The sequence below is a fragment of the Phodopus roborovskii genome, unplaced genomic scaffold, assembly GCF_943737965.1.
Source record: "Phodopus roborovskii unplaced genomic scaffold, PHOROB, whole genome shotgun sequence".
NCBI classification, from domain to species: Eukaryota; Metazoa; Chordata; class Mammalia; order Rodentia; family Cricetidae; genus Phodopus; species Phodopus roborovskii.
The window spans coordinates 6,393,343-6,406,958 of NW_026126599.1; the positions used below are offsets into that span (position 1 = coordinate 6,393,343).

General features: G+C 44.6%; 1 protein-coding gene across 1 annotated transcript in view; it reads right to left on the minus strand.

Moving 5' to 3' along the window:
* Baiap2l1 (BAR/IMD domain containing adaptor protein 2 like 1) overlaps positions 1–7,077 on the minus strand; it is a 79,515-nt gene extending 72,438 nt beyond the window's left edge. Inside the window, exon 1 of the mRNA XM_051205157.1 lies at positions 6,770–7,077. Within this exon, the coding sequence (XP_051061114.1) occupies positions 6,770–6,820 (51 nt within the window). The 5' untranslated portion in view covers positions 6,821–7,077. The remainder of the gene's footprint in view (positions 1–6,769) is intronic.
* Positions 7,078–13,616: the final 6,539 nt, after the last annotated feature.

A 13,616-nucleotide genomic window follows, 5' to 3' on the forward strand; every position in this document is an offset into this window, starting at 1 on the left:
GTGCTTGGATTAAAGCGGTAAGCCAATACACTCAAAGTGTTCTCATAAAGATATTTTAAAGCTTTATATATTAGACTGGTCTGTCCATTCTGGAAAGCAAACAGTCCCTTTCACTTACACAACCCCCATTAAACTCAAGCTGGGAAGATAAACAAGGAAACACATGCCCAGATGGCTTGCTCTACCCAGTAAGAGAACAAAAACATCTGTTTTTTAAATGCTTGTTCAAAACATGTCTATGATGGTGAAAAGAGAAAATTTCAGTGGCATTTTAGATGCCCAAATTATGAAAATGTATTTGGTGTAGCCACTTGTTAGTCACTAGAAACAATTACTATTCAGAGACAATGGGAATAATGACCGAAGCTGGTCACTCAGACTCGGGGTCTCAGGTTCTCAACTTAAAAATGGTGCTGAAGATAGCTTAACACTCACTGCTCTTGGAGAGGATGGAACTCAACTCACAGCACTCTCAAGACAACTGAAAACTGCCTGTAACTCCAGTTCCAGAGGACATGACACCCTTTTCTAGCCTTTACAGATACCAGGTAGCATGTGGTTCACTTATCTACATGCAGGTAAACACTTATATACATAAAATCTTTGTTTCTTCTTCTAAACATCTTTTTAATTTATTCTTTGTGTCTTTCACATCATGCATGTCGAGCACATTCATTTCCTGTCCCTTTACATCTTTCCTCTGCCCTTGCAACCTCCTCCCCAATTAAATAAAAAATAAAAGCAGGAAAAATCCCATCATGGAAGCTATAGTGTGATGTAGTGAGTCACACAGTAAACCCCTTTATCCACATATCTTTATATGCAAGTGTCCATTGGAAAGAGTCTGATTTGAGGCCTCTGGTTTCTGCTAGGCCCTCACTGGGCCTCCTCTAGGATATCCTGTTACCCTGTGTTGTGGAGATCCTGCAGCTTTGGTTCTGCAGAACTGGCCCCTTCATGTGCTTCAGCAGATCACTGATGGAGTTGTATGTTGGGTTGGGCTGGTTCTGGGCTTGGGTAGCTTCAGGGTTGGTCAGCCTTGTCTTCACCACCAGGGTAAGCTCTCCAGCATTGCCCTTGCTAGTTTACCCCTTGCAGAAATGAGCAAGGAGCGGGCCCCTTCTCCAGCTTTCACATCCTCTAGGTTAGCTATCCCACACCTACACCATAAAGGCCAGCTCTACTGTGCTCTCTCAAGTAAGGGGCAGGAGCAGCTCTCTTAATGACATTACTCAGAACCAGCTCTCTCACAGACAGCAAGGTGGGGGGGGCATCTCTCTTCACACACCACCACATGGAAGATGAGGGATGTAGCCAGATCTCCCATTCTGATGTTCTTAGGGTGGTTCAATTGGGTCAGCTCTACTGTGCTGCCCGGGCAAGGTGCAGGGTCTACTTTCCCAAGTGCTGCAGCTGGTAAGGGGGAGGGTCTGCTCCCTCTTCTACAGCAGGTGGTGTGGCTCAAAGGGTAAGGGGAGGGGCATCTTCCTCACCCCCCACAGATGAGTAGTGGAAACAGCTCTCCCACACTCACAGCTTTGGGGTTGGCTCTGCTGTGTGCTGCCTGGGAGAGGTGCAGGATCTGCTCTCCAGAAAGCTACAGCTGGTGGGGGGCAGGGACATCTCTCTTACTCTTACACTCTCAGGGCCAGCTCTCCTACCTGACTCAGGAGTTGAGGGGTGGGAGAGTATGTCTTCCCTACCCATGCTGCCACACTTCTCAGGGCCAGCTCACCTGTGCCCCCCTACTCCCATCAACAAGGTCAGTTCTACTGTCTGCCCAGGTGCAGGGCCTGTTTTTCTGAGAGATGCAGCTGGTGGGGGGGGGGGGTGTCAGCTCCTTCACCAGCTGATGGTGGTAGGGGCAAGGGGAGGGCATCTTTTCCTCAACCCTATCACACACCACAGGAGGGAGGCAATACCAGCTACCACCCTCTGTCACCCTCAGGGATGGCTTACAAGTGCCCTAGCAACAGGGTCAACTCTACTATGCTGCCCAGGCAAAGGACAGGGCCTGTTCTCCTGAGTGTTATAGCTGGTGAGGGGTTGAGTTAAGTACAATTTTAAAAAAATGGTAACACAAAATCCACATCTACCTTTGGGTAGATGTAGCAATATTATGACATGAAGCATTCTATGAAAATGTTAAGGGAGGGAACATAGGATTAAACACTTAAGTTGAATGTGCATTGGTTCAATAAATACACCTTCGAACCAGGAACTGTTCTGGGTGCTTGAAATACAACAAAACAAAGCTGTTTACCTTGTGCAGCTCACATTCCCATTGGGAAGGAAAGAGAGATGAACAAACATAATGAACAAACATATCACATAGTATATATCCTACAGTTGTAAATTTTATGGGGGGGAAGGTAAAGTAGCTTAAGGTGGGGTTGGGAGATAGACCGGTAATCTTAAGAAGTTGACATTTACTGACTGCTTTATGTGAAACATTTTATTGTATTGTCCCCCCTTGTGCAGTCCTGGCTAGCCTGAACTCACTTTACTGACCAAGCTGTCCTTGAACTCACAGAGAGCCACCTGCTTTCTCTCTGTCTCCTGAGTGCTGGGACTAGAGCTATGTGCCACCATGCCAGGCATAATTTTAAAAACTCAATTTGGAGATTGGAAAATGATTCAGTAAGTAAAGTGTTTTTGTGTAAGTGTAAGAATTTTAGTTTAGACCCTAGCAACCACTTAAAAAGTTCAAGGAGGCAGTGTGCATCTGAAATTCCAGTATTGATCAGAGACTGGAGGATGTCTGGGGCTCACTAGTCAGCCAGTCTAGCCAATGTGGTGAACCTCCAAGCTCAGCAAGAGATCATGTCTCAAAAATAAGGTGGAGAGTGATTGAAGATATTTAGACCTCTGTTCACCACATATACATATACATACACACACATTCTAAATTGTTCCTTGGTGCTATAATTTTGTGAAGACTAAAAGGATTATGACCTTAGAACTTTTGAAATTACAGTTGGTGCTAAGTGTTCTTTAAAAAATTATTGTATATTTGATTTTGTTTGTTCTAAAGACATGATTTATTTTTTATTATTTTAAGGTGTGTGTGTGTGTGTGTGTGTGTGTGCCCTGATGACCAGAGGCATCACATTTCCTGAACTAGAGATACAGGCAGTTGTGAGCCATCCTCCATGGGTGCTAGGAAGCATATTCAAGTCCTCTGGAAGAGCAATAAATGCTGAGCCATCTTCTCCAGCACGCACATACATACATACATACATACATACATACATACATACATGTGCGCACTACCACCGCCCAGCAATAGAATGAATCTTTATATTAGTGGCAATGGATAAAAATTGTGTCTGTGTCTGTGTTCGTTTGGTTTCTTTGTGTCATTTCTCCACTTCAGTCACTGTAAGATTCAGTAGAGCTGGGTGAGGTGGCACACACCTTTAATTCCAGCCTCAGGAGGCAGAGGCAGGGGGATCTCTATGAATTCAAGTCCAGCCTTGTCTACAGAGCGAGTTCCAGGACTGTTAACACAGAGAAACCCTGTCTCAAAAGGAAAAACAAAACAAAACAAAAAGATTTCTACCTGCTAGGAAGGTTGTGGTTCCTCTTAAGCAAAGTTTGTTTTTTTTGTTTGTTTGCTTTTTGATCTTTACTTCATTTTCATCCATTAAAGCATGCATTCATCAGAAAACTATACAAAATCACAAGTCAGCTTTTGAGGGCAAATTATGGGCACACTATAGACTAAGCATGGAAAGGAGATTGGGATCTTTGGCTAAACTCAAATTATAAACAGTACTTCATATTTCAGGGCTCATTATCATGCTATTTGTTTATAAGGCAGTAAAACACATATGCTTCTGGGAGTTAGCTCTGCATATCCAGTAATCATTTGTCTAAGTATATTTTTTTTTTTAAAAAAAAACTAAGCCAATGTATAGATATATATTTAAGGATATCTGATACTGCACAGAGGATCATACTACCAACCTCCCATTGCTCCAAAGAATTTATTCCTTTATTTAAAAGAGATTTGAGTATATATTAAAACACACAAACACACACACACCTCTAAAATCCAGACAGGCAAGACATTAAATCTCATTTGCAGGTGGCCTTTGTAATCACACCTGGATAAGTTGTGTTTCTGTTAGTAAAATACTGTAGATTGCTATGTAACACAAAGGGAAATCTGTTTTTAAAAGAACAACATTTACCAACATTGCCAATAGAATTTTTTGCAATGTTGAACTTAAATTGTTTTTAGCCTTTATTATAATAAAAGGCTTTTCAGGCTCTAATCGCCCCCACAAAATGTAAAATTTAACTGTGCATGTCCTTAGAGCCAAACAATGGCCTAGCAGCCTTCACTTTGTTTTATAGATACAGAAACCTCCTGTTTAGTGCTGTGACTTTTTTTAATCCTACTATCTCACATTAAAAAAAAAAAAAAAAAAAAAAAAAAAAGCAAAACAAAACAAAAAAACCTGATCCCAAAATACTAAACAAGGAAATGCTGGTTAAAATCAATTGACATTTAGCAAGCTTGTGACATTCAACACCTGGGAATGGAAAGCAATAAAGCATTGGTCTATCATCTTCAATCTATTATAACCTTCCAAAAACTGAAAATAAGCCAGTGTAGTGGCATACACTTTCAATTCTAGCACTGGGAAGGCTGAGACCAGCCTAGGCTACACAGTGAGGCTCACCTAGACTACATAAAGAAAATGTCCCCAAAAAAGAAAAAAAAATAAAGCAACAACAACACTACTACTACAACACACACACACACACACACACACACAGAGAGAGAGAGAGAGAGAGAGAGAGAGAGAGAGAGAGAGAGAGATCGAAAGAGAGAGCCAGGTGTGGTAGCCCTTTAATCCCAGCACTTGGAAAGAGGAAGGAGGACCTCTGAAACATATTAAATTCTAGGCCAGTCAGGGCTACCCTGTATCTAAATAAATTAGAAAAACAAAACACCCTAAAAAGGATTCACCATGCCTTATGTCTACAAATACTGATAATGAAAACAATGAAATCAACAATTTCTCTCTTGCTCCAGTTCTGTGGGTAAAAACACATGCCAGGACTGTTAAATGTGTGGTACTGGAGTTTGCTTGGACACACCCCACCAAAGATTTCTCAGTCAGAAGTGTGAAAAAGAGCTGTTTACTCAAAGCATCTGATTGCTTGTCTCAAATTGACATTTTCTTTGCAGACCAGCAAGATAAACAGTGGGTGTGTTTGAGAAACTTTAGTGCAGATACTCAGATTCCACACACAAACTACGATAATCTACATCCTTAACTCTCATCTGAGGAATTTGTCTTCCCTAAGGCTAAGAGTCAGGCGGTTTTACTTACTTTGTCAGTGCCCTACACCTTCAGTTCTATCACCTTTAGATCATGTGTGAATTATCTCAACCCAAATATAAGGCTTTAAATTAACATTCAAATTTCTGGCATTTCTAGAAATTGTCATTTATTAAGGAAGCACACCAATAGGATCAGGTTTTGATCACAGCTTCAGACCTCCAAAATAAGTCTACTTTGTGTTACAGTACACAGCTGAAGGGAGTTGGCAAATTTTGGGACTTCAATGGATTTTGAAAATATTTTCATGCTGCTTTAAAATGATTTTCCAACAAGTCAATGAACTCTGATTTCAGGAACTCACCCAGACCTTGCAAATCTAGAAATTCCACTCTAGGGATTTAAAATAAAAAATCTGTAGAAATGACCAAAGAGTGGGCTTTAACCATGACTACAAGTAAATTTAGAGAACTTTAAATCTCTGGGGTTCAATGGGCCTAAGTAGGATTAAAACAAAAGTTGTTTTGTATTCTATTAATAGCATATGATTAAACGCATATCTTATTTCAAATGGAATTCATTTATAAGTACTTAAACTTACTAAACTGGCCACTAATCCCATGTCTGTTTCTGGAAAATTTCTCTCACATAACATGCAAGTTAAGCAACCAATCACCACGAGTTCTGTTAGCTTAGGTCAATTCTTATTAAAATCTCAGTGCTCTCTGACTCCAATAATCTCCCCAAATCATCGACGTAGAAAAAGCCAAATGCGAGAAAACATGATCACAATGCATTGTATACATGTATAAAATGCTAACAAAAAAGATAATCAAAAGAAAAAACAAATTGAACTTTAAAAGCTACGGCATGAAAGCGTCCAACAGGGGGAAGGCGTTTTAAGTCTTCCCAAGAGCAGATTCGCTGGCAGCCTAGAAAATTCCCTGAGCCAAGGGAGCCAGGCTCACCTGGCGATGGATTCCTAATTACGGAGGAGTTTCTCCCCTACATTCTTGAGGGCTTTCTTTTCTTTGAGGAAACTCGAGCTTGTCTCTTTTTTCCCCCCCCCCCTCCTCTTTTGGATCTGGGAAGGGTTTAGCCCCAGCGGTCAGACCAGCACCGTCACTGATCACAAAGAGAAGTTGGGGGGGCAAGCACCCCGGGGACCCCCACACATTGTCCACGTCTCCAGTCCCCTTCCCCCAGCACGGGAAAAGTGAGGGTCCAGCCGGGAGGAGCGATCCTTCCCCATGTAAAGTCCCTACTTTATCTCAAAGGTGAAGAAGAATCTCGACCTACCCCCCTAGCGACAACAGTCAGCTGCTTGGCGGGGCGCACGTTCCTGGCCTCGGACCGTGGACTCCCCAAGTCTCTGGGCCTCCCAGCCTCCGCCCTCAGCCTGGAACCCAGATTCCACGCGGTCCCAGACCCTCCCTTCTCCGGTCTCGAGCTCCTCAGAGTCCCACACTTACCCGGTACGTGTTCTCCGTGAGCCGGTTCACCTCCTCCGGCCCCCGAGACATGGCTGCAGCCTCCGGGAGGGCGAGCGCGGGAGGACGCGGCGGGGCCTCGTGGCCGCCGGACTCCGGGCGGCGGGAGCGCCTAGGACTTGCGACTTGAGCGGCCCTCGAGAGTCGGCCGCCGCCACAGCCGTCAGCCGGAGAGAGCCAGCGCGCGTCCCCGCCACCAAAATGTCAAAACTTTGCGGCGCTTCGAGCCGTGAGAAGCAGCGAGGCAAACGTAGCCTGACGCGGCTGGGACTAGCAAAGGGACTGGCAGCCCCACCTGAGGCGGCCGGAGTGGGAGGGGCTGGGAGGCCAGAGGGCGGGGCAGCCCCACCTGAGGTGGGTGGGGCCTATGCAGGGGAGGCGGGCGCGGCCTCTGTTAAGGCAACCGCAGGGACAGGGAAGGGACTTGTTGAGCTAGGTGGGCGTGGCCTAAAGTCTCGCAGAGCGGAGCTGAAGCCGGGCCAGCGTGCAGGGCTGATTGGCCCCAGCTGAGGCGGTGGAGGGGGTGGTGCTGAGAGGCCAGCGGGAGGGGATGCGCCCCTATTCCGCCTGAAATGGCCTGCTGGGCGTAACCTAAATGGCTGGTAGGCGTGGCCGAAACAAGATGGGACGGGGTGGCCGGAGCTGAAGCAGCCAGAGTGGCCCGGCAGAGAGTTGAGCTGGAGGGCTCTGTCTGATGGGAGACTGATGGGCGGTGCTGAAGCGAGGATGGAGTGGGTTGAGCGGCCCCAGCTGAAGCAGGCAAGGATAGAGGGGTCCTGGAAGGCGCTGGTGGGCAGACTAAAACCGTGCAAGACGAAGTGGGTGGAGTGGATCAAGGGTTCTTAAACTCTTGAACCCGAGGGACCAGGCTACCTCTCCTGACGCTGGCACGGTGGCCTTGCTGCGCCCTCTCCCGGTCCTCCCAGAATTCCAGCCACGCCTCTACCCCCACCCTTGCAGTACTTTTTAGAACAGAACTTGGACCTAGGACATCCATGTCTCTGGTCTTGTGTCAGCCACAAGGTGCTGACCCTGGAAGCTCAAGGCCCACGGCCTTCGCAAGCGAATCCTCTGAGCTCTCTGCCTTTGAGGGATTGTGAGAAGAGAGTGTTCCACATACACGTATCGATTACCCTGATTGACCTCTCTCTTCACCTCTAAGGTCCATAGGACCATAGGACACGAGTTCTCATGGATGGAGGAAAAGAGTTGCCACCTGTAATTCTGGAAGTTTTGGGTGTGTCAAAAGCGTAATTAATGCCAAGATCTGATTCCTGGAATAACAGAATATTGAGAATAAATTAAAATTCCATGCATTACAGCTGTGTAAATCACGTTTTTGGGGGTGGTGGTGTGTGTGTGTGTGTGTGTGTTATGCAAGAAGTCAACCTTAGGTGTCTTTCCTCAGTAGATATATACTTTTTTTTTCTTTTTTTAAGACAACCGAGTGGGCTAGACTGATGGCCATCAAGTCTCTACAAGCCCCCAGGGATTCATCTGTTCCCCACTGGAATTTCAATCTTCCATATGTAGCTTTTTAAACATGGGTTCTGGGGATAGAACTTGGGTCCCTATGCTTGTACCACAGCACTTACAAATGGACCCACCTCAGGCCTCTGTTGCAGCACTTTTCATAGTCATGATCTGAGGTATTGAGGACATCTGCTTTCCTTTCATCTTGCAGAGGCTATGGAGGGGTGTGGCTCCTGCCATTCCTTTTTAATTTACATTTTTTTATTTTATGTATATGGAAATTTTGCCTCTATATGTGTCTATGCACCATGTATATGCCAGGTGCCCTTGGAGGTTAGAAGAAGGTTTTGGATCCCCTCTGAGTACAGTTACAAATGGTGGTGAGCATCGAGTGGGTGCTGGGAAACAAACCTAGGTCTTCCGGAAGGGCAGCTGGTACTCTGAACCACAGAGCCACCTCTCTAGTTCTTACTGGTGCTTCCTGTTCTTTATTTACCCAGTCACACCATGTCCAACTCTGGACATGTGCTGGAGTTACACATCTAGGACTGAGGTGACCCAGACTCCAGGGGCCCACAACAGCTTTCTCCTAGCAGGAAACACTGCTTAGCATTTGAGACTTGCACTCCACAAGAGCGAGTGAGGTCTTAGGTTTAAAAGCTGTCCAGGTACAATTGCTTTGTTTATGATCTCTTAGGATCTGAAGCTTCTAAACTGCTCTGGGGTAAAGTTCACTAGGAAATACACACAAAGAAAGCACTGTGTAGCCCAGATGGAAACATGGAAAGTATGAGATGCCTGTGGACTTAGAACAGGCACAAGCACTTGGACTCTGGGGCAGTCTTATCATGTTTTGCAAGCTATAAAACATATCTGGCCTGGGAACCAAATGATGTGTTGCATGTTGGAGGAAATAACACATCAGTCCTAGGTTGTAGGCAATGGAAGAAGCTCCCTGTTTCTTTAAAGGATCTTCAGCAGCTGGCTCAGAAAATGTGCCAACTGGGTTTCCCTTGCCACATGTGGGGTGGTAAGCAGGACCCTATAATTACCACCATTACATATTAGGGTTCATCAAGCGTGTCTGCTGGCTTTTATTTGAACTTAAAAATCCTTGTCTTACTTTGGCAGATCACCTTTTGTCTCAGAATGTCTTACTGTGCCTTCCTTCTGAAGAATGAGGTAATTTCACCCTCTGCTGACAGGCAGTCATCCGAGGAGCTGGAGAGAGAGCAGAAGCTTAACCTCTAACACCCCACAGCTTGGCAGCACCAGTCCAGAGCCAGAGAAGACAGATTAACAAGCCATCATAAAGCCAGTGAGGATCTCAGATGGCCCAATTAGATTGCCAACATTGGAATTTGATCAGAGACCCAGGTTCTTAATTGTATGCAAATCTTTACACAATTATCAGGGCATATTAACTCAACTTATGGAAATAACTTCCTAGTTATGATCTTCCTGCTTCCTGAAAATCCTTTGAGAATGGTCAGTCTTGTATTTTTTTTTTTCCTAGTAGTGCCAGGAATGGAACCTAGGCCTTGCTCATGCTAGCCAAATTCCCTACTGCTAAGTCATACACTGGGGAATTCTAAGCAGGTGCTCAACCACTAAGCTATAACTCTAGAGTAGGAATAGTCAGGTTTAGCCAAGTGGAAGACTTCTGGCCAGGCAGTGGTGGCACATGCCTTTAACCCCAACACTCTGGAGGCAGAGGCAGGTGGATCTCTAAGTTGGATCTCTGAATTGGAAGACAGCCTGGTCTACAGATCAAGTTCCAGGACACAGCTGCACAGAAAAACCCTGTCTCAAAAACAAAACAAAACAAAACAAAACAAAAAAAAACTAACAGCAACAACAAAAATAAAACCCAATCCAAGCCAACCAACCAAACAACAATAAAAAAGAATGGTTAGTTTTAAAATATGTCCAGGAATCAAGCACAGGCTTCCAACCCCAGATCCAGACTAGACACTAGGTATTTAACCTAGGAGGTTTTTGTTGGACAAAAGAAAAAAAATATTGATTATTTTCTTAGTGCCAGGTACTCTGGGTTTATGTGCATGTGCATGGGGGTTGTTGAGAGGTAGAATGAATTGGGCTTGACTGATCTTCTAATGCGTGTTCAGAAGGCAGAATTTAAGACTTGAGATGAAAACTGTAATAGAGGTATAGTTGATCGTACCATAGGCAAAAAAGGTAGGCTCAGTCTCAAAAAATCCATTTAGACTCATTAAGGGTGTTTGTTGATTGCATGCACACTTGAGAGCCCATAAGGTCTTAGATGTTCTTGGACTTTACAATGCCCATCAAGAGTGGAAGAAAGCGAATCGATAGAAAGGAATGATTCAGTAGAAAGTAAAGTAGGCTGGCCGCTATGGCTGTATTGTTTCTCAGTGCAGTAAGTGCTGAGAATCCTCCTTCCCCCAATCCCTAGTCATCTAGCCTCTTACTATCTTAGCCAAGCACTTCCCCAGGGGCAGGGAACTACTGTCTCTTCTTCTGGCTCTTGCTTCAGTTAAAGTAACCAAATGTCCTGTTTATGTTGACATAGTTTATAAGATGCAATAGTGTGACCTGGGAGATGGCTCAGTGGGTAAAATGTTTGTTGTGCAAACTTGAACACCTGAGTTAGGATCCTTGGCACCTACACAAACACACATATACTAAAACAACAACAACAACAACAAAAACTGCACCAAAACCCCAGGACTGTAAGTAGAGGTGGGTCTGAAGAATGACAGGATGGTTCATGGGGCTCCCTGCCCAGTTGGTATAATTGAAATGGTAAGGTCCAGGTTCAGTGAGAGACCCTGTCTGAAAGAAAATAAAGTGGACAGTAGTTGAAGAAAATACTTGGTGTCAGCCTCTGCCTTTCACATCTGTACACAGGGATACACATACCTACATATTAGTGTACACACAGGCATACAACACACACATCCACTCAAAAGATGTAATTGCAAGTAGCAATGCCAATAAGACCTTTTATTTATTTTTAGAGATTTACTTCATTCATTTACTTTTTTTTTTTTTTTTTAGAGACAGACTTTCTCTGTGTAGCCCTGGCTGTCCTGGAACTCACTCTGAAGACCATGCTGATCTTCCTTGAACTCACAGAGATCTGCCTATCTCTGCCTCATGAGTTCTGGGATTAAAGGCGTATGTCACCACACCTGGCTGGTTTACTTTATTTTTGTTTATGCGTATGTGTGTGAGGTTATCCTTGGAGGCCAGAAGAGACCTTCAGAGCCTGTCTTAGTTAGGGTTTTTATATTGCTGTGAAGAGACACCATGACTGTGACAACTCTTATAAGGAAAACATTTAATTGGGGCTCACTGTTTCAGAGATTCAGTCTATTATCATCATGGTGGCAAGCATGACATGCAGGCAGACCTGGTGGTGGAGAAATAGCTGAGGAGTCCTACATCTTGCAAGCAACAGGAAGTCAACTGACTGTCACTCTGAGTGAAGCTTAGGCAAAAGAGACCTCAAAGTCTACCCCACAGCGACACATTTCCTCCAAGGCCACACCTCCTAATAGTTCCACTCCCTTTGGGAACTATTTTCTTTCGAACCACCACACCCTGGAACTGAAGTTACAGGTTGTATGAGTAGCCTGATATGGGTGCTGGGAACCAAACTCAGGTCCTCTGTAAGAGCAGCAAGCACTCTTATCCATAGAGCCACTTCTCCAGGCTAGCCAATAAGACCTTGATGATCCCAATCAAAGCAAGCTGGTTGGTCTTCGCTGAATTTCCTGTGCATTTGCTCAGGGACTCTCTACCTCTGGAGTGTGCACTGTGGAATTCCACAAGGTTTTATAACCAGAGATATTCCTGCTGAGCACAGTCATTAGGGATGAGCTCCTATAGAAAAGCCAGCTCCTACACAATAGAGCTAAAAATGGTTGTATTCTTGGAAAGAACCAGGACTTGAAGCTTTGGGTATTTACTTCTTCAACTTGTTGATCTTGTTCCTGGTTGTAGGGTTTTCACTAGCTTTTCTCTTTACTTGGAATATTCTCTGCTTCAGTCTCCTAGTTATCTCCTGACATTAGAATATCTGTCCAGATGCTGTTTCAGAGAGACCATCCCTGCCATTCACCCAGAAGCAGTATTTTAGGGCTTCTCTATCAGATGCTGATCTCAAGTTGGGGTAGGCTGAGTGATAATGGTCCTCCAAAGAAGTTTACCCCCTTTTGGTTTTGGTTTTTTGTTTTGTTTTGTTTTTGAGACAGGGTTTCTCTGTATAGCCCTTGTCCTCAAACTTGCTTTGTAGACCAGGCTGAGCTCACGGAGATCAGCCTGCCTCTGCCTCCCAAGTGCTGGAATCAAAGATGTGTGCCACCACTGCTCAGAAGTCCTTGTCTGAAACCTGGGAACCTATAAATGTTACCTCCTATGGCAAAAAGAACTCTGCAAATGTGTTTAAGGAGTGTATGTGCTGTATTACTTGTTAGTGTGGGTATATGCACATGTGTGTATAGGAGCACATGTACATGTGTGTTCTTTGTGTAGAGTCAAGAAGCTAGAGTCAGGTGTCTCCTCAATTATTGTCCACTTTTATTTTTTATCAGTTTGCTTATCAACTTGCCTAGACTGGGCTGGCAATGACCTTTAGGGATCTACCTTTCTTCTTCCTGCCCTCAGCACTGGAGTTACAGGTGCATACTACCATGCCTGACTCTTTTACATGGATTATGGGGGTCCAAAGTTAGGTCCTCATGCATATGTACGTGTCTGTGTATGTATTTGGTGCATTAGGTATGCACATACCATATGTGCACATAACATGAGTGCATGTGGAGGTCAGAGGTTGATATTGAGTATCATCATCACTCGTTCTCCATTTTATTTTCTGAGATAGGCTCAATCATTGAGCCTGGGACTCAATGATTCAACTGGACTGGCTTGCTCACAAGCCTCAGATCCTCGAGCCTCTGCCTCCCCAGCACCAGCATTATATATGCACATTGCAGCGTTCACGTTTTTGCATGGGTGCTGAGGATCTGAACTCAGGTCCTTGTGCTTGCACAGTCAGAGTTGTCCTGGCTGAACCGGTGCCTTTTTTTTTTTCTCTCCCTTAATTCAGCCACATACTCAAACATTTTTGAGCCATTCTGTCTACCACCTCAATTCTTTGTGACCTGATAAATTTTGCCTGCCAGAAACCTGAAAGGGCCTTTGTTTCTTGCACCTGAGATGGTGTGCGGGGTGTTGAGTCCAGGACAGGAAGCTGAGAGATCGGGTTTTAGTTTGTGTTTATCAGTACACAGCAATGGGCAGAGCAGTCCTCACTTCTTGATCTTGTTTCTCACTAATAGGGGAGTCAGTCTTCAAGTTACTCTTTACT